A 22,840-nucleotide genomic window follows, 5' to 3' on the forward strand; every position below is an offset into this window, starting at 1 on the left:
CCAAGTTGCCTGTGCCATGACCCGTGGTGGGAAAGGATGTCCATGCACCAAAGCCTGTTAGCTCTCACCGAGCTGATTGATGGGTGATCCAGTGAGTTATCTCCATGGTCGGGGTGGCATGTCAGTTGCCACTGAATACATTTGACTCGGCACTTGGGAAAACTAGGTAATTCCAACCTCTCTTTGAGTTAGGATATCGACAGAGTTTTGAATCAACACAAGTTGACAAAGGGTCGGAAATGGAAGGTTGGGGAGGAGAGGCGTAATCATATCTGAAGATACCAACAGCATGGGGTTAGGCTACCCTCTCAAGTTGCCATTAAACACACTGTTGCCATTTTAGCGATACTACTTTCAGGTTGCTAAGATAATGCAACTTGTGTTGGGACAGCACGTGTGGTTAGTTAACTGAAGACAAATGAAATTGAAATCTATACACTTGATGAACTTTGCAATTTTGAGTAAAAAATTGGAATACTTTTAGAAAATAAGACCATGACTTCAAAAACAGGAGTAAATTAATGTTATCTGAACTTTAATCCCTGCTGATCCTGGGTAATAGCACAGACAGTTTTATTGATTAAATTATTAAGTAATGGATTAGGGCTAAATCAAACTCCGTAAGGGCGGCACGGTGGCTCAGTGGTTAGCACTGCTGCCTCGTGGTGCCAGGGACCCGAGTTCAATCCCTGCCTCGGGCGACTATCTGTATGATGTTTGCACATTCTCTCTGTGTCTGTGTGAGTTTCCTCTGGGTGCTCCGGTTTCCTCCCACAGTGACAAAGATGTGCAGGTCAGGTGAGTTGGCCATGCTAAATTGCCCATAGTGTTACGTGCGATAGTCAGGGGTAAATATTGGGGAGAGGAATGGGTTTGGGTGGGTTACTCTTGGACGGTCAGTATGTACCTGTTGGGCTGAAGGGTCTGTTTCTATACTGTAGGGAATCTAATCTAATCATATCATATCATGCATGAAAGGCATACTGCAATTCAGATAATTGTTTTGAGCATTTGTTTCCTGTCGACAAATCATGAAGTCAACACCACTGACTCCAACTGCTTCTCCTCCTCCTGCTTTGTTTTAAGACTACACTGAACTACCATTTTTCTGAAAGTCCTAAACGGGGCTTAAATAATTCAGAAGCATTCTCTTGAAAAATTCCTCAGGTTTTTTTTTGTGGAAACTATGACATTGATTCTTTTTTAAGTTTTCCTTCCAACCACTCTGCAGCCTTTTCTGAGAATCCCATTGACTTCCTTTGCCAGAAATATTTTCTTTTCCTTTCAAAAAGGCACTTTCACCATCCAGCTATCTGAACTGAGGTTCGGTTTTGCTTTCCTGAAAACAGCAACAAAACAGTTTTTTTCTTTTCCCTAATTCTTTGGCAATATGCCCAAGTCTTCCAGCATAGAATAGAGCAGGATGGTTCAACATTGTAGAAAAACTGAGCTAGACTGCTCTTGCACAATACTTCAGGCAGCAAAGCCCCATCTCGTCCTCATAGGTCAATGGATTTCCTTTAATAGTGTGATTTAACTTAAACTGATTTGGAATATCACCTCTCACTTCTCCATTCCCACTCCAAAACCTGTTCTGAAATGCTTTTGATGATTGTCTTTGCTTGGGAAAACCGAGTTCTCACCTGTTGCTGAGACAGAGGTTGATGGATGCAAGTTCTTGCACAGACACAAGCACAGGCAGATATCTCAATGTAATATGTGCTGCATTGTTGGAATTACTGTTATTCAGTTGAGATAATAAACCCCCTTGTCTTGTTTTGTCTTTCTCGTGACACTATTTTATTCTGCAATCTTCTTTTATATGGCAGATGATCTGATCACTCAATGCAGTGCTGCTTGTGGATGCACTGGCAGCTATATTCATCTGCAAAGCAATGTGAACTACACTTCAAAAGAAACTCTTTGGACACAAGAATCCTGAAGATATGAATGAGCTTGTACACATGCAGATAAGCATATTTCTGTGATGAACTGCAACATCCATAATGGAAGAAAACTTTATTGAGAATAAAAGTAGTGTAAAGCATTTATCGCCCTCCAGTTGTTTGGAACAATTTCCATGCCCAAAGACATTTGAAAAGACTTTTCCTCTAACCGTTCTCAACCACTTGTTGAAGAGGGTTTTCATCTTTGTTTGGGGTTTTTTTTTGTCTTATTAATGCCATTAATTACCTGGTTTTCTTTGTTTACAGTGATGTCTCCTCCACATTCTCAAGCACTCCATCAGTCCTGTTTTTGCTTCTATATAAACTGAGGAAAAGTATCACCAGTTTTCCCTCTTTCTGAATGACCAGATGCTGCCTCATCCCACCTCTGCTTTGGTGATCTGTTCTCTTCTCATAGATTCAGCAAAGCTCTTGCTTCTTCTATTTTTTTCACTCTGCTCCCACTTTCTGCAAAATGCGTACATTGCATTTAAGTCAACAGTGTGTTGATGGTACAGTCTTAATAAAAGCTAATAGTGTGAGGGAGGTACTTTAATAACACCCTATAATAATGACTGTGGGGTTCATTATTCCCTTCTGAGCAGGATATATGTCATCCATATGCTGTCCGGCCTACATAGGTCCACTGAAAGCAATGTGGCTGACTCTTAAACTGCTTTATAAAATGTCTCTGCATGCTACTGAGTTGTGTTGAAGAAGTGAATACAAAACTTGATGGGATGGTAAATGGCAAGCAGGGTAGCCTTGGGTTAGAGGAGAATAGGCTGATCAGTGGCAAATGGAACTCAATCCAGATAAGTGTGAGGTGATGCATTTGTATGGGACAAACAAAGGCAAAGGAATACATGATGAATGATTAGAATCTTGGGAAACACTGAGGAGCGGGAGGACTTTGGTGTGCATATATACTGGTCCCTTTTGGTACAGGAACGGGTAGGCAATGTGGTTAAGAAGGCGTAAAGGGTACTTGTCTTCATCTGAGGCATAGATGCTAAGAGCAGCGAGCTTATGTTGGAACCATATGTAATATTGGTTAGACCATAGCTAGAATATTATGTGCTGTTCTGTAATCCACATAATAGGAGAGTTGAGATAGCACTGGAGAGTGTGGAGAGGACATTTAACAGGATGTTGTCTGGGCTGGAGAGTTTTAGGTATGAATAGATATTGGATAGATGAGGGTTATTTTTCTTAAAGCAGAGGAGACTGACAGGTGGACGTGATTGAGATGTGTAAAATTATGTGTTAAAGTGCCAATGATAAGGTAGACCAGAAGGAACTCTTTTCATTACTGGAGGGATTCATGACTAGGGGCATAGATTTAGGGTAAGGGGCAGAGGTTCAGAGGGGATGTGAGGTAACTGTTTTTGACTGGCGCAGACTTGGTCGGCCAAAAGGGCCTTTTCCTGTGCTGTCGCCCTTTACAAGGCAGCTCCCTAATCGCTTCTCCAGAGCACTTAGAGATTGGCGAGGTCAGCATTAATTGGCAGTGGTAACTACATTCCATGTCTGAAAAATAGTTAATTCTGACTCGTCATGCTCTTAGGCCCTAACCAACTTTCTTAGTGATACCACTGATGCTATTTAAAATAAAGCATTTATTTTAAAAATCAAGTATTGAAAGAAATCGAATAGTGTTGGCAAAGACCTTCCTGAGATTCCCACTGACCACTGAAAAAGCACACCTGGACTGGAACCAAGGTTTCAGATGGTTAAGTAGAAAAACAGGAAGGAATGTTGCAGCAGCGTGGTAAAAATACCAAACAATTTTGTTGCCTTTCCCAAAGTAAAAGCAAAGTCGATCAAGGCAGACTGTGCAGTTAGGATCTTGGAGTCTCCAGAAATTAAAGATTAATCTGGATGAAATTGCTGCAAGTAACCCAGGAGAAAAATCATTTGCAGTATGAAAACAAGTTTCTTGAATTTTCTTTGCATGTTTTTTTTTGTCAAGAAAAGATTTTTGATTGATTGTCAGGAGTCAGCCAATTGGGTAATCATGGATCTATTCACTTGGGGATTGGCTGAGAACACGACCGTGGGCATGTTGGATAGCCAGTGGCAGCATGTGTGGATGGGGCTTTTGGAGGTCATGTGATCATGCCTCAGGAATAGATCCAACAAGAGTTGGCAAGCTTAGAGTTAATGGGGTGACAATATTCCTCAATTGTCGTGAACCAGGATTGATGTGTTTCTGGCATTATCAATATTTATACTTTATATAACACAACAGTGTTGTTTATCCAAACACTTTGTAACACACCTAAAGATACTGGCACTGGTTCCTTTGCTTTGACTTTCTCAAAGGATAAGTGTTATAAAATTCAGTACTTATAAATATTAGCATTTATGGAGTTTTGGACACTGATTACACAAGGTTCTTTTAGGGATGAACATTTAAAAACACACTCTTGTTCATTTTCTCGAGCCACTGATTTGGTGTTTTGTTGGAATGGTTGAGAGCTATCATTTGAAATGTGAGTTAAGCAATTGCGACTAAAAGCTTTGCTACCAGGGCTTTCACTAAGCTCATAATTTTCAAATTCCTTGCCAAAGCACTGCACTCTTAACAAGACAGTCCGATTACCAGTTCAGTGGCTGTGCTTTGTTATGGTGTGTTAAGAATCACCACGATTGATTGAAGAGGTTTACTGGAGAATGCAGTCATCAAATTTACATCTCAGCCTTGATATTTCACAGTAGGACAATGACAGCCAATTGACTAACCCCTGCACTCTGTTCAATAACTATCATTCCACACCACCCTGCTTTGGGACACCGGTTTCCACATTTAAGAGGATATTTTTAAACCAGAAGAGTTACTAAATATATTCTTGAGTTTCTTTTTCTTTGCCAAAATAACTGGGAAATAAAAACAAAAAGTGCTGGAACTTGTCAGCATCTGTGGATGCTGAGAGAAACAGAGGTAACCTTTCAACTAAGGAGGCTAACCACAGAGGCTCATAGTGAAGTCATTATCCTGTTAACACAGAGTTGCCAACTTCAGTTTCACGTATCCCTGGAGATCTCTCCTGCACTAACTGCTCCCCAACCTCTGCCTCTCTCAACCCCACCCAGCCCAAAAGCCATCTTTTACCCATTGACAGTGTTTTTATAATCAATAAAGGAATCTATTCAAAGAAAATGGAAGGAATAAATCATTTATCACCCTTTTTAATACTGTCTTATCTCCCTAGATTTTCTTACAGGAGTTAATCTTTGTCATGAAGTCTCAGGAACCCTGTGTTGCGCCATCCAATTTAGTCACAGGGTATTGCTTTCTTTTGTTGCCCTTGTCTAAGGAAAGGTATACTGGCATTGGAGGCAGGCCTGACAAGGTTCACCCAAGTTAATCCCAGCTAGGAGAGACTGTCTTCTAAGGAGAAGTTGAAGAATTAGAAGAATGAACCTTATTGAAACATAAAAGTTTCTTAGGGGCTTGACAGGGTAGTTGTGAAGAGATTGTTTCCCCTTGTGGGACAGTCTAGGACCAAAGGATATAATCTCAGAATAAGAGATTGTCCAGTTAGGGAAGAGGTGAGGTTTATTTTTCTCTGAGGGAAGTCAGTCTAGAATACTTCACCACAAAGGAATGTCAAGGTTGGGTTGTTAAGTATATTTATTCAAGGCTGAGATAGACAGACTGTTAATCAGGAAGGGAATCATGTGTTATGGGGCAAGAGCAAAAAAATTGGAGTTGATGATGAGCAGATCAGCCATAATCCCTATGAGTGGCAGATTAGGCTCAATGAGCCTTCTGCTCCTACACTTTATATCTCCCCGACATTCTAGCTTCGGTTTCTGGTCCATCTCTAAACTAATTCCAGGATCTGTACAAGATTCCTTCCAAACAGTTATCTCTTATTTTCTGTATTACTGGTGCATAATATGTTTACTGCAACCACATCCGTTATCTGTCGTGTAGCTCATTTTGCCCATTGGCATTTAAGGTTGGGACACCCCAGGAGTGTGACCAGGAAATCCCTGGAGTGCGTCAGTGTTGGCAAAGCATCTCCCATACAAAACAATTGTTGAGAACCACTTCCAGACTTCTTAATTGGAGGATAAACTAAATACATCTGTGTAGATTAGCATCACAATGTGCGTGCACACAATACTTTACTCAAAACTCATACTTGTGGTTGCAAACAGAAAGTTTGGGAAACACTTAGCAGGTCTGGCGACCTCCGTGAACAGAGAAACAGAGTGAATGTATCAAGTTGAACAGGAATATTGTTCAGAAAATGCTGTTAGACCTCCTGTATATGCTTCCCTAATCATACTTCAGTCTGTAAAAAGCCATGCATTTTGGCATTGCAATCACACCCACCGTAGTGGTTAAATGAGGTTCAATACTTCTCCAGTTCACAAGCAATGAACTAGTGATCGCTTATGCAGAATCAGCGGTTCCCCTCTGACAACAGATAAGAGCTAAACCTGGCAGGATTAAACAGGCAGAATTAACAGCCAAAAGGGCTAGTGGAAACATGTTCAGAAATGACTTTCAAAAGAGAATCTGATCAATACTTGAATGGTGAATTTTACATATTGAGGCAAGAACAGGGGAAAGTGGAACTGATAATAAATCAATCCAAGTACCAGTACAGGTTCAGCAGGCTGAATGGCCTGCTTGTGTGCTGGGGTAGCCTATAAAAATAAACTAGCTTGGGTCTGATCCACTGCAAATTAGGAGTGTGAGGAGAGCGACTCCACACAATGGAACTTTAACAGCTCCGCTGCTAAACCTGGATTAAAGTGTCAGCAAAGTATAATACTCAGTGGTCATGTTCCTAATAAGGTCATCCTGACTTTGATGCTCTGCCCGGTCTGTTGGCATCCTGTTAAAACACTTAGACGTTAATGATTGAAGCAACTACGAAAGGAGTTGTGCTAAATTCAGGCTTTTGGGGAGGTGGGTTGGGGGAATGATGCATGGAGAGAGTGATGGAAAACAATATGTAATCCATCAGAAAGATCTTAACCGGGGTCTATTAATGCATGTGATCAAGCTAAAGATAATATTCTTATTGACTGCTATAAATAAACACCAGTAACCTCCTCAAGGTATTGTATTTAAAGTCTCGGTGAAATTCCGTGTCCCTTATTGGGAGACAATATGTTACCATAAGCTCTGTGACCATCAGGTGGCAGTCATTACTTTTCGATATTAATTTAAAATTATTCCAGCTGAAGTGTTGTGCAGCTGATCAATGTGCCAGGTTTAAAAGATGTTTCAGTAATTTCTAATGTATTGTGGTGGGAAATATAGTACTTTGACACCTATGATACCGTGTGGCACTGGAAAAAGCACAGCAGGTCAGGCAGCATCAAGGAGCAGGACCCTTCATCAGGACTCAGAAGGGGAAAGTGGGCTGAGAAGTAAATGAGGGGGACAGGGCTAGGGGAAAGGTAGGCGGGATAGCAAGAGGTGCATTTAGTTAGGAGATGATTGAGATAGGTTAGTGAAAAAGGTAGAGTGGACAGGTGGGAAGGAAGGTGGATGAGTAGGTCAGGTCAAGAGGGCGAAGTGGAGAGTTATACCTTGGGTTCCTACAACTGCACGGCATCAACATCAAATCCACTGGTTTCCAAATCTCCCCACTCCCCACCTCCTCCCAGATCCAACCCTCCAACTTGGCGCTGCCCTCTTGACCTGACCTACTGTCCATCTGCCTTCCCACCTATCCGCTCACTCTCCCCACCGACCTATCACATTCAACTCCTACCTGCACCAACCTATTACCATCCACCTACCTTTCCCCCAGCCCCTTCCCCCCCCCCCCACCCCTCCCCCACCTCTGTTTATTTATCAGCTCCCTGCCCCCAGTCCTGATGAAGGGTCCTGCCCCAAACGTTGACTCTCCTGCTCCTTGGATGCTGTTTGACCTGCTGTGCTTTTTCCAGCTCCACACTTAATCGACTCTGACTCTCCAACATCTCCTCACTAACTCCTACTTCAACAGCTTGCTGATGTAAATGTGACCTATTCAAACCAAGGTACCTTTAGGGGGAAAAGAGGCAAGTTTAATAAGGCACCCTTACATGGGGGCAATGAAAGACACTCAACAGCATCATTTAAAAAGAGGAAACTAATTCAGCTCTTTGTGTCTGTTCAACCATCCAGTTTGATCATAGTTAATCTGTACCAGCCTTAATTTCATAAACCTTTAATACCCTTGCCTAAAAAAAACACACCAACCCTAGTTGGCATCCAACCTCAAAAGCTTTTTGAGAGAGAGTTCCAGATCTTGGGTACCCATTGTGTGAAGAATTGCTTCCAGGACTAAGGCTGGAATGTGGCTGGGTGAGCAGTCCTTACCCACAGATATGGGTTACAACATTAAATATTTTTCATTCAGATTTGAAAGGGGTATAGCTTTTGTTTTTTTTAATTCCCCCCCCCGAATGCCAGGGAATCCAACAGCTACAGTGAGATATGGTTAGGAAGTGAGTGTCTTTGCTCTTATCCTTAGGATTCAAATTCCTGCCTGACTTGCTATTCTTTCTCGATTGTCTTCCATTGGGATCTCCACTTTCTCCCACTAGCAATGTCTATGCCTGAACCTCACTTGCACACGTCATAACTGGAACCCTGTACTCAGCACCCCTCCCAACTTCTCCTGGCCTCATGACTATCCACTTCCTCTGACACCTGACACTGACAAAAACCCACTAGCTGGTTGAAACCTTCCATGCTTGCCCTCATTTACCCACTCCAAGTTGACATGTTCAACCCACCTACTGCCCTGGCTTCCATCTCAGTGACCAATACAGAACAACTGACCTAAGCAAGATCTACCAGCAGGAAACTTCCGGATCAAGGAATTGGATAGAGCGGAAGTCAGCTAACATATTTCCTGTGCGGACGCCCTATCTGTCGAATGGTAGGCTTTGCACCACCACAGGGAGAGCAGTCCTTGCCAAACAGATTCAGGGCAGATCAGAACCCCAGTCCTGCTAAACTCCATCTCTTGTTCTCAATATTTCTGCACTTGCAGAGAGACCCATGCAGTGCTGCATATTACAGAGGGTATCCCCCTCTGCAGTTTGAGTGATGCACTCACTGTTTTAAACTCAAGCAATAAGATGTTATCATAAGGCTTTAGGGATTCTAATCAAAAAGAGAAACCCCAACCCACTGCCTACAATTCCCTTCAACCTTGAAGCCTCAAATCCTGGAATGTAGCTTATCCTTGACTTCCTTACTGGACACTAGAAATCCATCCATCTGTGTCTTGGGGAAAGTTGGGTGGTTGAGGAGGCACAAAGGTGCTTGCCGTGTGCATGTAGGTGGGCTGTAGAGAGAGCCACAACAAAATGGTTCTCCATTCGGTCGTGCGCAAGTAGGTGTAGGCAAATCCATGGACAATTGTGAAGAATTGAACGCTGATGCTGTTTGTTTGTTGCTGACTCCAAAATCCATGTGACTAAGTTGTTTCATTTTCCGAGTTTGTATGCTGTTCAATGTCTGAGTCTAATCGTGATCTCCCTTTCTCTTTTCAACAGAAATCCTCTGCCAGCCTCCTGGAAGATGATACGGAACTGAAGAAGGGGAGGAACAGGAAGAGGTCCAATTCGTCCATCCCCATTCACTTGTCTCCCGGCCAAGAGAGAAGCATGGAAATAGACAATTCAGTTCATAGCACAAACAATGTTAGCACGGTGGCATCCAAGGTCCCCATCTCGGAGTCCACTATACTGGATGATCAGCTGAATCATGTGGTTGGGAAAGGTCAGAATGGCATCCAGAGTCAACATGAACCATTGGACAGCGATGTTGCAAAGGAGATCAGGTACCTCGACGAGGTTTTGGAAGCCAACTGCTGCGACTCCGTTCTGGAAAATGGATCCAATGTGCCAGCTTCTCCTGAGCCGACCGCAGTTATTGCAGATGGGCAACGTCCACCCATTTCCACGAGGCTTGACACTCCAGTCTCGCCCGACAATGCCGTTGTAACCATCGCGAGACCGGGTTCCCCTCTCATGCAGCAGCAGGAAATTGGTGGCGTGAAGACAGGCGAGATCAATTTGAACGGCCATTCCATGGGGAGCACCGTGACAGAACCACTTGCCGATCAGAAGAGTGTGGGAAGGGAGCAGCAGCAGGAGGTGGTGTCACCTTGCAGGAAGTCCTTAAAGGATAACGAAGCAACCATCATCCCTCTGAAGAAAGAGGCCAAGTTTGAGCTCCGGGCCTATCATGAAGACAAGAAACCCGCCAAGCTTTTTGTGGATGATGACAAAAATGAATCCTACAGGATTAAGAAGACCCGAGCTTCTGGTGAAATAGCTGAACTTGAAAAGGCAAGACTAGAAGTTATTAAAAGCCAGGTGGTCAAGAAAAATCCCAGTATTGCAGAGAAATGGAAGCCACCACAAGAGAAGTCCATTGAGGAGCAGTTGGACCCAGATAAGCTGGAATCGCACAAAAAATATGCGGAACGCAAACAGAAGAAACAGAGCGGGGGCCTCTCCCCAGTTTCTCCAAGGCAGAAAGCCCACATGTTTGTAACACCCGACCCCATCATTATAAACAGGGAAGATGTTGTCACAGAGCAGATAGATTTTTCCGCAGCGAGGCAGCAGTTTTTAAAGATGGAGACCAAGTCAGAAGCCTCAGCTCAACATGGCCAAAAGAGGCCTATTGCCACCAAAGGGGTCTCCTTAAGGCCAGGGACAAGGACGGCAGACACAACAGTGAAAGGCAGCGGTGCGGCTGTGGTCAGGGTGACTGCGCCGGCCGAAGCTCTTGGGCAGACAGTGCAAATCGGGGCCAGTGAGGTGTCTGTCGGGAAAGCGTCCGAACTGAGCATGAAGGCTCCTGAAGGGGAGCGGGGAGCTGCAATCCAGAGGACTACACCAACACCGCAAGATAATCAGCAGCAGGAGGAAGTGATTAGTGTGGCACCCCTTCGACAGGCCTCCCCTGACCAATTTATCAGCAACGCCACAAAACACCAGATGGTCAGCAAGGTCTTTGTGGATGATGAAGGGTTTACCCAGGTCCGGGCTGTTTTGACAATGCTCAATGAAGATGGCGACAGCGATGTTTCAGACCAGTATTTAAAATGTGTCGGTCTCCCTGCAACTGCAGAAGAGCTGGATTCTGGCTTGGACGAGCTGTCCCTACGATCACAGGACACCACTGTGATGGAGACTCTCTCCAACGACTTCAGTATTGATAATGTGAGTGACAGTGGTGCCTCCAATGAGACCATGAACGTTTCCTTGGACTATTCACTGGGTGGATCTCAGGAGTTCTCCCATCCACAGACACCCCAGGCAACAACACCCATTGACAGAGAAAGCTCTCTCAAGGGGGAGTTAACCTCGAGCCCGCTCAGTGATGGTGAGCCAGACCAGTATCGGGGGCCATTGGACGCAGACCGAGAGCTGCAGTACCGAGCAGAGATGTTGGTGCAGAATGCCATTCAGCTGGCATTGGCACAACAGAGCCACTTGGGTGGGGCAGGAGCAGGCGAAGGTCACCTGACAGCGCCACCACAGCCCACGGGGGTGTTGGGTGAGCCAGTGCCCGTCGACCCTTCAGGGGATGCCCTTTCGAAATCGTGGACAGCAAAGTCTGAGCCATCACAGGCCCCAGCGCCATTAGCACAGGAGCGGAGGCCCTCGCTGCCGAGGAGTCCAGCGGGGTCTGTAAAGTGTAGCACTGTGGACGTCCCCCAGGCCAGCTCGCCACCTTCCCTGTACAAGCCCGAGTTCAGCCCCTTCAGTGACAGTGCCAGTTACCTGGAACCAACAGACTACTCGCGAGACAATGTCTTTGTCAGCCATTCTCAGGAGCCTGAGGTCATCGCTCAAACCGGGCCTTTTAAGCTGCGCACCCGCAGACAGAAGACTCTGTCGATGATCGAGCAGGAGATCCGGGCAGCCCAAGATCGGGAGGAGGAACTGCGGCGCCAGAGGGAGGCCCTCAGGACTGTTCAAAGACCCACCAGAGCCAAACAGCCCACGCTACCCCAGGCCTGTTCCTTCAGAACAACAGCTCCCGGTAAGAGCCTGCAGACCGAGGAGGAGTCTGGCACAGCCTAGCATCTGAGTGGAAGTTTATGTCAAGGTTTCTGAAATGAACTTACTCCAACTTCAGTCAAGTATTTTCAGGGCCATGAGGAAAGTGCAGAAGAGTGGGACCAATAGGATCTTTCCAAGAACTAGCAAAAGCATGCTGGCCCGAATGGCCTGCTTTCCTACTGTATGGTTCAATGGTTTACATGGAATTTTCAGCACGGAAACAGGCCATTCAGTCCAACTGGTATTGATGTTCCACCCCAATTTTCACCTGATCAGGCTAACTCTGTCACATGTTTATCTAGTTCCCTCCTCCATATTTCTATAATGATCACCTTAACCATTCCCTTTGTTCTGTATTTTCACCATACCCTGGGAAATGAACCTTCTCCTGAACTGCTTGTTTGTTCAGTCTCTTACATTGACTGCCACTGGTTTTGGTTCTGACAGCTATGAAACTCCATAGCAATGATGGTAGTAGAAGCAGGGGTGATCAACAATTTCAAAAGAAGATTGGATGGAAGTTTTAGGAAAATCAACTTGCAGAGCTATAGAGATAAAGCAGGGAAATGGGGCTGCCTGGATTACTTTACAGCACAAACTTAGTGAGTCAAATGACCCCTCTCTGAGTTGTAATGACTTCAGAACAAGAGATAGGGAGTCACTGGACTAAGTAGACTGCTGTTTTAGTATAGGCATGTATAGGCATGTCAGACCAAATGATCATCCTCTCTGTTGCAAGGTTCAGTGTTTCTGCAATGTCTTCATCGGAGTGAGTCCCTGTTCCTTACCCTTGCCAGATTTTTAGACGTAACATTGCCCAGCCTGGTCAGACCTGCCTTATCAACTGAATGTCTAGATCACATAGAGACCAAGAGAGGCCAAGCCCAGAGTTTAGATATTTCAGTAGAGACAGAGAGGGATGCAAAAGAGGTGGAGGAGTTGGATTAATGAATAAGGAGAATATCACAGCTGTACTAAAAGAGGGCATTTTAGAGGACTTATCCAGTGGGGGCATGTGGGTTGAATTCAGAAATAGGAAAGGTGCAATTACTATGATGGAGTTACACTACAGGCCTACAGGAGATAGAGGAATAGATCGTGGAAATATGAGAAAAGCACAAGGGATGTTGTAGTGGGTGATTTTTAACTTGCCCAGTATTGACTGGGATCCTTTAGTAGCAGGGGCTTAAGTGGGGCAGAGATTGTTTGGTGCATCCAGGAGGGTTTCTTAAAATAATATGTAGATAGTCCAAGGAGGGAAGAAGCTGTACTAGGCCTTGTATTGGGAAATGAGCCTGGCCAGAGGATTGAAGTTTCAGTGGGGGAGCATTTTAGGAATGGTGATCATAATTCCGTAAGTTTTAAGATAATAATGATTAAGGATAAAATTAATCAAGTGCAAGTGCAAAATTGGGAGAAGACTAATTACAACAGTATTTAGCAGAATTGGAGAAATTTGAGGGTAAATCCACATCTTCCATGTGGGAGTCTTCTAAAGACCAGTTGATCAGAGTCAGGATCAGCATGTCACTGTGGGGATGAAAGATAAACATAGAACAGGACAGCACAGGAACAAGCCTTTTGGTCCACGATGTGCCAATCATGACAACAAATTAATACTTATAACTCATACCCTCTAATCCTGGCAGCAACCTGGTAAACCTCTTCTGCACTCTCTCCAAAGCCTCCACATCCTTCCTGTAATGTGGCGACCAGAATTGAATGCACTGTTCTCCAGCGTAGCCAAGATTCAGGAACCTTGGATGACAAGAAAGGCAAGTCAAAAAGTAAAGGAAGCATATATAAGGTTCTGAAATCAGACAAGGCTCTTGAAGAATATAAAGGAAGCAGAAAAGAAGAAATTAGCAGGGCCAGAAGAGGCCATGAAACTTGGAAAATAGAATGTAAGGAGAACTGTATACATATCTTGGGAAGAAGGTAGCTGAAAAATGTAGTCCACTCAAAGATAAAGGGAGTTTATGCATGGAGCTAGAGGAACTGGGTTAGGACCTTAATGAATACTTTTGCATTGGTATTCAGCAAGGAGAAGGCCATGGGTGATGGTAAGATCAGGGAGGGTATGTTGATATTCTAGGATATGTTGATATTGAAAATGAGGAGGTGTTGAGTGTCTTGAAAACAGAAAGGAAGATATGTCCACAGGGCTTGAAGGGATCCATCCCAGGATTCTGAAGAAAGCTAGGGAGGAGATTGCTGGGGCCTTGACAGAGATCTGTGTATCCTTTTTAGCTACAGTTGAGGTCCCAGAAGATTGGAGATTAGCCAACATTCTTCCTTTGTTCAAGAAAGGCAACAAGGATAAACCAGAAAATTATAGGCTGGTGAGCCTTACATCAGTGGTAGGAAATTATTGAAAGAAGTTCTTAGGATTTACTCATATTTGGAAAAAATGGCCTTATCAGGAATAGTCAGCATGGCTTTGTGGGGGGAGGTCTTATAAGCTTGAATCAGTTTTTTTGAGGAAGTGACAAAGGCGATTGATGAGGGAAGGGCAGCAGAAGTTGTCTTCATGGGCTTTACTAAACCATTTGAAAAGGTCCTTCATGGTAGGCTGGTCCAGAAGATTAAGACACAGGATCCACCGTGAGTTGTTACATTGGTCTTAGACTATAGAGGGGTGTGTTTCTGACTCAAGGTTTGTGACCAGTCGTATTCTGCAACGATCAATGCTGGGACCTCATTGATTGTAATTATATATACAATGATTTGGATGAAAATATAGGTGGTCTGTTTGCAGATGACAAAATTAGGTGGAGATGTGGATAAAGAGGAAACGATAGAGGATCAGTTGGAAAGTTGGACAGAGAGAGGGAGTCATAGAGACGCACAGCATGGAAACAGACCCTTTGGTCCAACCCGTCCATATATCCCAACCCAATCTAGTCCCCCCTGCCAGCACCCAGCCCATATCCTCCAAACCCTTCCTATTCATATACCCATCCAAATGCCTCTTAAATGTTGCAATTGTACCAGCTTCCACCATTTCCTCTAACAGCTCATTCCATACACGTACCACTTTCTGTGTGAAAAGGTTGCCCTGTAGGTCTCTCTTTATATCTTTCCTCTCTCACCCTTAACCTATGCCCTCTAGTTCTGAACTCCCCGACCCCAGGGAAAAGACTTTGTCTACTTACCCTATCCATGCCCCTCATAATTTTATAAATCTCTATAAGGTCACCCCTCAGCCTCCGAAGTTCCAGGAAAACAGACCCAGCCTGTTCAGCCTCTCCCTATAGCACAAATCCTCCAACCCTGGCAACATCATTGTAAATCTTTTCTGAACCCTTTCAAGTTTCACAACATTTTTCCGATAGGAAGGAGACCAGAATTGCACACAATATTCCAACAGTAGCCGAACCAATGTCCTGTACAGCCGCAACATAACCTCCCAACTCCTGTACTCAATACTCTGACCAATAAAGGAAAGCATATCAAACACTGCCTTCACTATCTTATCTACCTGTGACTCTATTTTCAAGGAGCTATGAGCCTGCACTCCAAGGTCTCTTTGTTTAGCAACACTTCCTAGAACTTTACCATTAAGTGTATAAATCCTGCTAAGATTTGTTTTCCCAAAATGCAGCACCTTGCATTTATCTGAATTAAGCTCCATTTGCCGCTTCTCAGCCCATTGGCCCATCTGATCAAGATCCCATTGTAATCCTAGGGAACCTTCTTTGCTGTCCACTATACCTCCAATTTTGGTGTCATCTGCAAACTTACTAACTGTACCTCTTATGCTCGCATCCAAATCATTTATATAAATGACAAAAAGTAAAGCACCCAACACCGATCTTTGTGGCACTCCACTGGTCACAGGCCTCTAGTCTGACAAACAACCCTCCACCACCACCCTCTGTCCTCTACCTTTGAGCCTGTCGGATGGAGTCTAATTCAGACATTGGGGTGATACATTTTGGAAGGTTAAATGCAAGAGGAAGGTATACAATAAATTGGAGGACCCTTAGGAGCATTGATATCAGAGGAATCTTGCGGTACAAGTCCATATCTCCCTGAAAATAATAATACAGTGGATATGGTGGTGAAGAAGGCATTCAGCATGCTTGCCTTCATTGGTAGTACTGAGAATAAAAGTTGGTAAGCCATGTTGCAGCTTATAAGATTCGGTTTGGCAACATTTGAACTTCTTTAATGTATGGTAAGGTGGTTAGGGTTTCTGGCTGTGTTTGGTCTGCTTGTCATGGTTTGTTCTTGAGTTTCAGAAGTTTCTGAAATGACAGCCAGACTACTAAGACCCCTCGGAATCCTAGTAGCACACAAACCCACCAACACACTCAAACAAAAACTAACAAACTTCAAAGACCCAGTACAACCCATGGACAAAACCAACGTCATCTGCAAAATTCCATGCAAGGACTACCACAAACGCTACATAGGACAAACAGGAAGAAAGTTAGCCACCAAGATACACGAACACCAGCTAGCCACAAAAAGACACGACCCTCTCTCCCTCATAGCCCTACACACGGATCCTACCACAGCAGGATTTGAACCCAGGTCCCCAGGATATTGCCTAGGTCTCTGGATTAACAGTCTAGCAATAATACCACGCGGCCATTGCTTCCCCTGTATGTATTAATGACTCGGATGATGGAAGTTTGTGAATGATGCAAAAATAGGTTGGAAGACAGCTGGTGAGGATGGCACAAACTGTATACAGGATACGGACAGGTTAAGCAAATAGTGAGAAAACTTAGCAGATGGAATGCACTTTGGTAGCAAGAATAGAGGAATTGAATATTATTTAAATGGAGAAAGACTGCAGAAAGCTACAGAACAGAGCTTTGGAGCCTTTATGCATGCATCACAAAAAGCTAGCATCCAGGTTCAGCAGGTAATAGGAGGGACAAATGTGATACTGGCTTTATTTCAAAAGGGAATGAAGTCTAAAAGTAGGGACATCTTGTTAAAGCCATGCAAGGCACAAGTCAGACCACAACCGAAATAATGTGAACTGTTTTGATCCCCTTATCTAAGATATACTTGTATTGGAGAGTTTTCTTATCAGGAAAGGTTGAGTAGATTGGGCCTGTATTCATTGGAGTTTTAGAAGAGTAAGGCAGACGTTTTGAAACATTCACGGTTGTTGGTGACTTGAGAGGGGAGATGCAGAGGTGCTGTTTCCCCTAGTGGGAGAGTTTTAGACCAGAGTGCTTAATCTCAGGATAAGGGGTCACACACGTACAATAGAAATAAAGAATTTCTATTCTCAGAAGATAGTGAATCTGTGGAATTCGTTACCACAGAGGGCTACAAAGGTTGGGTCATTAAGCTGAGACAGACTTTTAATCAGTAAGAGAATCAGGGGTTTTGGGCAAAGGCAGAAAATTGCAGTTGAGGATTATTAGCTCAGTCACAAATCCAGTGAATTGCAAGCAGACCTGATTTGCTGAATGGCCTACATTTCCTATGTCTTATGGTCTGTCATCCAGTCATAGAGATGTACAGCACGGAAACAGACCCTTCGGTCCAACATATCCATGCCGACCAGAGATCCCAACCGAATCTAGTCCCACCTGCCAGCACCCGGCCCATATCCCTCCAAACCCTTCCTATTCATATACCCATCCAGATGCCTTTTAAATATTGGACTATTCTCCACCACTTCCTCTGGCAGCTCATTCCATACTCATAACCACCCTCTGCATGCAAACGTTGCCCTTTAGGTCTCCTTTATATCTTTCCCCCCTCACCCTAAATCTATGCCCTCTAGTTCTGGAATCCTCCACCCCAGCAAAAGACTTTCTCTATTTACCCTGTCCACGCCCCTCATGATTTTATAAACCTCTATAAGGTCACCCCTCAGCTTCCGATTATCCAGGGAAAACAGCCCAGCCTATTCAGCCTCTCCATCAAATCCTACAACCCTGGCAATATCCTTGTAAATCTTTTCTGAACATCTTTCCGATAGAAAAGAGACCAGAATTGCATACAATATTCCAACCGTGGTCTAACCAATGTCCTGTACAGCTGCAACAGGACCTCCCAATTCCTGTACTCAATACTCTGACCAATAAAGGAAAGCATACCAAACGCCGCCTTCACTATCCTGTCAGCCTGCGACTCCACTTTCAAGGAGCTATGAACCTGCATTCCAAGGTCTCTTTTTTTTCAGCAACACTCCCAATGACCTTACCATTAAGTGTTTAAGTCCTGCTAAGATTTGCTTTCCCAAAATACAGCACCTCGCACTTATCAAAATTAAATTCCATCTGCTACTCCTCAGCCCATTGGCCCTCTCTCACTTACTCTTTCCTTTTTAAATGCTCTGGCATGTCTGCGTCTTTGAATAAACTTCACACCACCTCTCCCCATATCGGCATCAAACTGTCTTTGTCAGAATTTCAGTGAAGCATTTTGCGATATGAAAGATGCTATATAACTGCAGATTGTTGTAATTTTGACATGTTGAATGGGCCCCCAACATCAGCAGCATTTGGGGAAGGGTGGGGAGGGGAGTGTCCCAGGTTTCTATCAGCCCTCATGTGCAGACTCCTTTCCTGACATTGCTTCTGAAAGGCGTTGCTCTCGTTTTAAGGTTATGCCCTTTATCCTGGACTCTCCTGCCAGAGAAAACAGCTTTTCTCTATCCACCCAAACATCGACTTTAATCATCTTAATCGTCTCCTCGTTCTTTTGCCTTCCATGGAATTCTAGCTTGTTTCATTTTTTTTTTCTTGGTGACGCTGCTGCTATTTTGACTCAAATGAAATAACTTGGCTGTCCCTGCCTGGGCCCAAGCAACATTCTTTATCACTTAACCCTTTCATCTGGGGTATAATTCTGCTGGATCCATGGTGCAGCTCCTTTGACTTTTGCTTTGCTTTCCTCCATCTGCAGCTTCCCTCTGTCAGTCACGTTTGATCAGTTCAGTCTAACGCTTGCCACACCAGGCTCGAGTATACAGTCTGTACATTGTCTTCCCCTTTTATTTGGCACCCATCCACTCCCACTGCTGAGACACTGTCATGGTGCCAGGATGAAGTCACCAGCAGTAACTGTCTGTTTTCTGTTTGAAAAATGTCACCAATTCTTGTTTAGTTTCTGCTCCCACACAAGTCCCCCCACAGGACAGAAAATATCAGGAAGTCAGAATTCTCCTGAAAGGGTGGGAGATGGTCAGTTGCGTTGGTTTGTATTCCTGAACTTTGTAACATTTCTAGGAATCACGATGCTTCGTTCGGGGGTTCCCACACATTGATGAATCAATTTCCGATTGGCTTTCCCTACAGGGGAAATCCAAATTTCCTGTGCTACAGCTCTCTACCCTAAGGCAGGTCCTGCCCACAGCGCCTCCAGCTGGGGGGTAGAGGCTAGGCAGCAGGTCCTGCATACACACCAAAAGAAACAGGAGGTGGGGTGTGCCCATTGGCACCAATCTAATCCAGGTCATCACTAAGCCCACCAATTCCCTGCAAAGTCCATGTTGCTGTGGACACTTGCCATTGAAGTCTGTGGTGGTAGAGTCCCTATCACTCTATCACACGGCTAACCAGGAATCCCTCTCACTGACACAGCACGGTGACTCAGTGGTTAGTACTGTTACCTCACAGTGTCAGGGACCTAGGTTCAATTCCACCCTCGAGCGACTGCCTGTGTGGAGTTTACACATTTTCCCCATGTCTCCGTGGGTTTCCTCCAGATTCTCTGGTTTCCTCCCACGGTCCAAAGGTGTGTAGGTTAATTTGATTGCCCATGCTAAATTATCTATCGGCACTGTGATTCCCAGAAATGTTACGAAGTTCAGGAATACAAACCAATGCAATTGACCATCTCCCAGCCTTTCAGGAGAATTTGACTTCCTGATATTTTCTGTCCTGTGTGGGAGCAGAAACTAAACAAGAATTGGTGACATTTTTCAAACAGAAAACGGACAGTTACTGCTGGTGACTTCATCCTGGCACCATGACAGTGTCTCAGCAGTGGGAGTGGATGGGTACCAAATAAAGGGGAAGACAGGGATGCGCAGGCTAGGTGGGTTAGCCATGGGAAATACAGGGATTCAAGGAAATAAGGTGGTGGGTTCATGTGGGATGCTTTTCAGAAGGTTGGTGTTGACTTGATGGGCTGAATTGAAGAGTGTGGCACTGGGAAAGCTCAGCCAGTTAGGCAGTATTCGAGGAGCAAGAGAATCAACATTTTGAGCATAAGCCCTTCAAGAAGGAATCAATGGGCTGAATGGCCTGCTTTCACACTGTAGGGATTCTGTGACTGTTGGAAGGGTTGCTGCTCTGCCTGTTAGATGTCTTTATCATCTTGAACAAATGCATCCTGAAGTGGAACTTGAACCCACGGCTTCTGTCTCGTGTCAGGAAAGCTACCCACCGTGCCAAAAGGTCTTCAGATGCGCAAGTGTCAGTTTTCTAAGCTTCTGTGGCAGGTTAACTGTGAGCTGAGAGCTGCGTGTCTGCCTAAGCTCAGCACTGAGTGATCAGTGAACAAAGAGTTTGCAGGTACGGGCTCCAGATTTCAACATCTCCTCCAGGCTGATACTTGCCAATGCAGTACTGAGGGAGTACTCTTCTCTGTTTTCGATCAGATATTGTACTGAGGCCAACAACAATAACAAAAAAAACCAAAAATTACTGAAAAAGCTGGGCAGCAGCTATGGAGAGAAATCAGAATTAACATTTCGGGCCCAGTGACCCTTCCTCACAACTGATGGGATCATGGTGTTGGAGTTAGGCCTCAGGCCTCAGTTAGTTTGGAGAAGCTGGGGTTATTGTCCTGGGAATGAAATGGAGATTTGACAGAGGCATGCAGGATTAGTAGAGTTCCATTAGCTCAGTTGGCTGGGCAGCTGAGTGACGCCAACACCACAGGACCAATTCCCACACCATAACGATTTCACCTTCTCACCTTGCCCCTTGTCTGAGGTGTGGTGACCCTCTGGTTAAATCACCACCTTTTATCCCCCTCCAGTGAGCAAGCAGCCCTATGGTCCTCTGGGAGCATGGTGACTTCACATTGGTTCACAAGATTATTGTATACATATAAACAAGGTAGACAAAAAACAGCTGTTCCCAGTTACCACTTTGGGACTCCTGTGGTTGTGACAAGGATTTTGTGGATGCAAGCCCTCATTGTACAAGAGCACATATTGGGCAAGAGACATGGGGAAGATGTGAGGAAGAATGTTTCAGAGATGAAACTGCTCAGGATGGTGGGACTTTGATGTCTGAATTAGATTGGATTTTCGCTTGATGGAAATAAGTTTCTATGGCCATGGGGACAAAGAGACGTGGGACTGAATGGATCGGTGAAGGATGAACTCTGGGACAAATTGCTTCATTCTGAATTGTTATGACTCTGACTTTATGAATTGCTGATGCCAGCCACAGCTGCAATTTATATAACACATTTCAAACACCGGAAGGAAAATTGGAAGATGCAAAAGAGACGCCTGACTTTCTCTCGTGCTCAATGTTGCAGATTCTGGTTTTCTACTGACCTCTAGTGGCTACAGTGAAAAGCTACAAAATGCATGGAGGTCCTGAGCTCCTGGAAGTCTAGATGTGACAACTGAGCAGTCAGATTCCGACATTGCCCACTCCAAAACTAAAAGACTTGCTCCATGTCAGTAATCAGGCTTCTGTTTTTTGAGGTCAGTGTTTGTGTTCACATCACAATTGGACGAAAACATAGTACATGCACCTACAGAATTCCTTTCACAACCACAGGAAGTCTGAAAGTACTTGACACTCAATCAAGTGTTCTTGAAGATAAATCAATGAGGGCCTAGGGTAAATAAGGTGAGACTGTGTTTGCTAGCAGGAGGGGTACAAAAGTGAGATTTAAGAATGGGAGTAGATCATATGCACTATGCCACAGCCATGGCTGATCTTTGGCTTCAGTTCTCACTTTCTCCTTGTGTTCCACATATTCCATAATTCTTGGAGATGCCAGAAATCAGTCTATGTGACTTTGTGTATCTAATGGATAATCAGAGTCTTTTTGTCCCTGGGTAAAGATGTCAAATACTGAGGGGCATAGGTTTAAAGTGAGAGGGAGAAAGTTGAAGGGAGATATGTGGGGCAATGTTTATTTTTGCAGAGGGTGGTGGACACTTGGAACGCATTGTCAGGGGAGGTGGTATAGGCAGAGACAGAGGGCTCTTGGCATGGTAGTAGTGCCCCTTCCTCTGAGCCGGGGGCCCATGTTCAAGGTCCATCTGCCCCAACGGCATTTCATCATATCCCTGAACAGGTTGCTCAGAAAATATCTATAAACAGAAACAATAGCAGTGTTTAAAAGGCATTCATATAGGCACATGAACAGGCAGGGAATAGTGGGATATGGACCATGTGCAGGCAGATAGGGTTAGTTTAAAATGGCATAATTGTCAGAACAGACATGGTGAATAGCCAAGATTTTTTCCCCAGGGTAAACTAGAGAGGATAGGTTTAAGGTGAAAAGGGAAAGATATAAAAGAGACCTAAGGGTTAACTTTTTCACACAGAGGATGATGCGTGTATGAAGTAGCTGCCAGAGGAAGTGGTGGAGGCTGGTACAATTACAATTAAAAGCCATCTGGACAGGTACATGAACAGGGAGGGTTTAAAGGGATATGGGCTACATGCTGGCAAATGGGACAAGATTAATTTGGAATATCTGATCAGTTTGGCCAACTTGAACCAAAGGGTCTGTTTCTATGCTGGACAACTCTATGACTCAAGATTTCCCTCCATAAACCTCTTCACTTGCTCTTATTTTTGTTGTGTTAGGCAACTTACTAAGACTGTTAGGCATAGCATATTAGGATTGATAGAAGATTGGTAAGGATAATAAAGTAGGCATTTTCG

The 22,840-nt window shown here is 44.4% G+C and overlaps 1 protein-coding gene across 6 annotated transcripts in view; it reads left to right on the top strand.

Annotated features, from left to right (window-relative positions):
* Nucleotides 1-22,840, top strand: part of LOC132824616 (A-kinase anchor protein 2) — a 162,410-nt gene that overhangs the window by 116,808 nt on the left and 22,762 nt on the right. For 5 of the 6 annotated variants that reach the window (XM_060839251.1, XM_060839216.1, XM_060839232.1 and 2 more), the window contains exon 2: nucleotides 9,471-11,976. In XM_060839251.1, the coding sequence (XP_060695234.1) occupies nucleotides 9,582-11,976 (2,395 nt within the window). In that variant the 5' untranslated portion in view covers nucleotides 9,471-9,581. Of the gene's footprint in view, nucleotides 1-8,795; nucleotides 8,849-9,470; nucleotides 11,977-22,840 lie in introns of those variants that run through there. The other variant, XM_060839224.1, reaches the window with a different exon arrangement.

This window comes from Hemiscyllium ocellatum, chromosome 2, assembly GCF_020745735.1.
Source record: "Hemiscyllium ocellatum isolate sHemOce1 chromosome 2, sHemOce1.pat.X.cur, whole genome shotgun sequence".
NCBI classification, from domain to species: Eukaryota; Metazoa; Chordata; class Chondrichthyes; order Orectolobiformes; family Hemiscylliidae; genus Hemiscyllium; species Hemiscyllium ocellatum.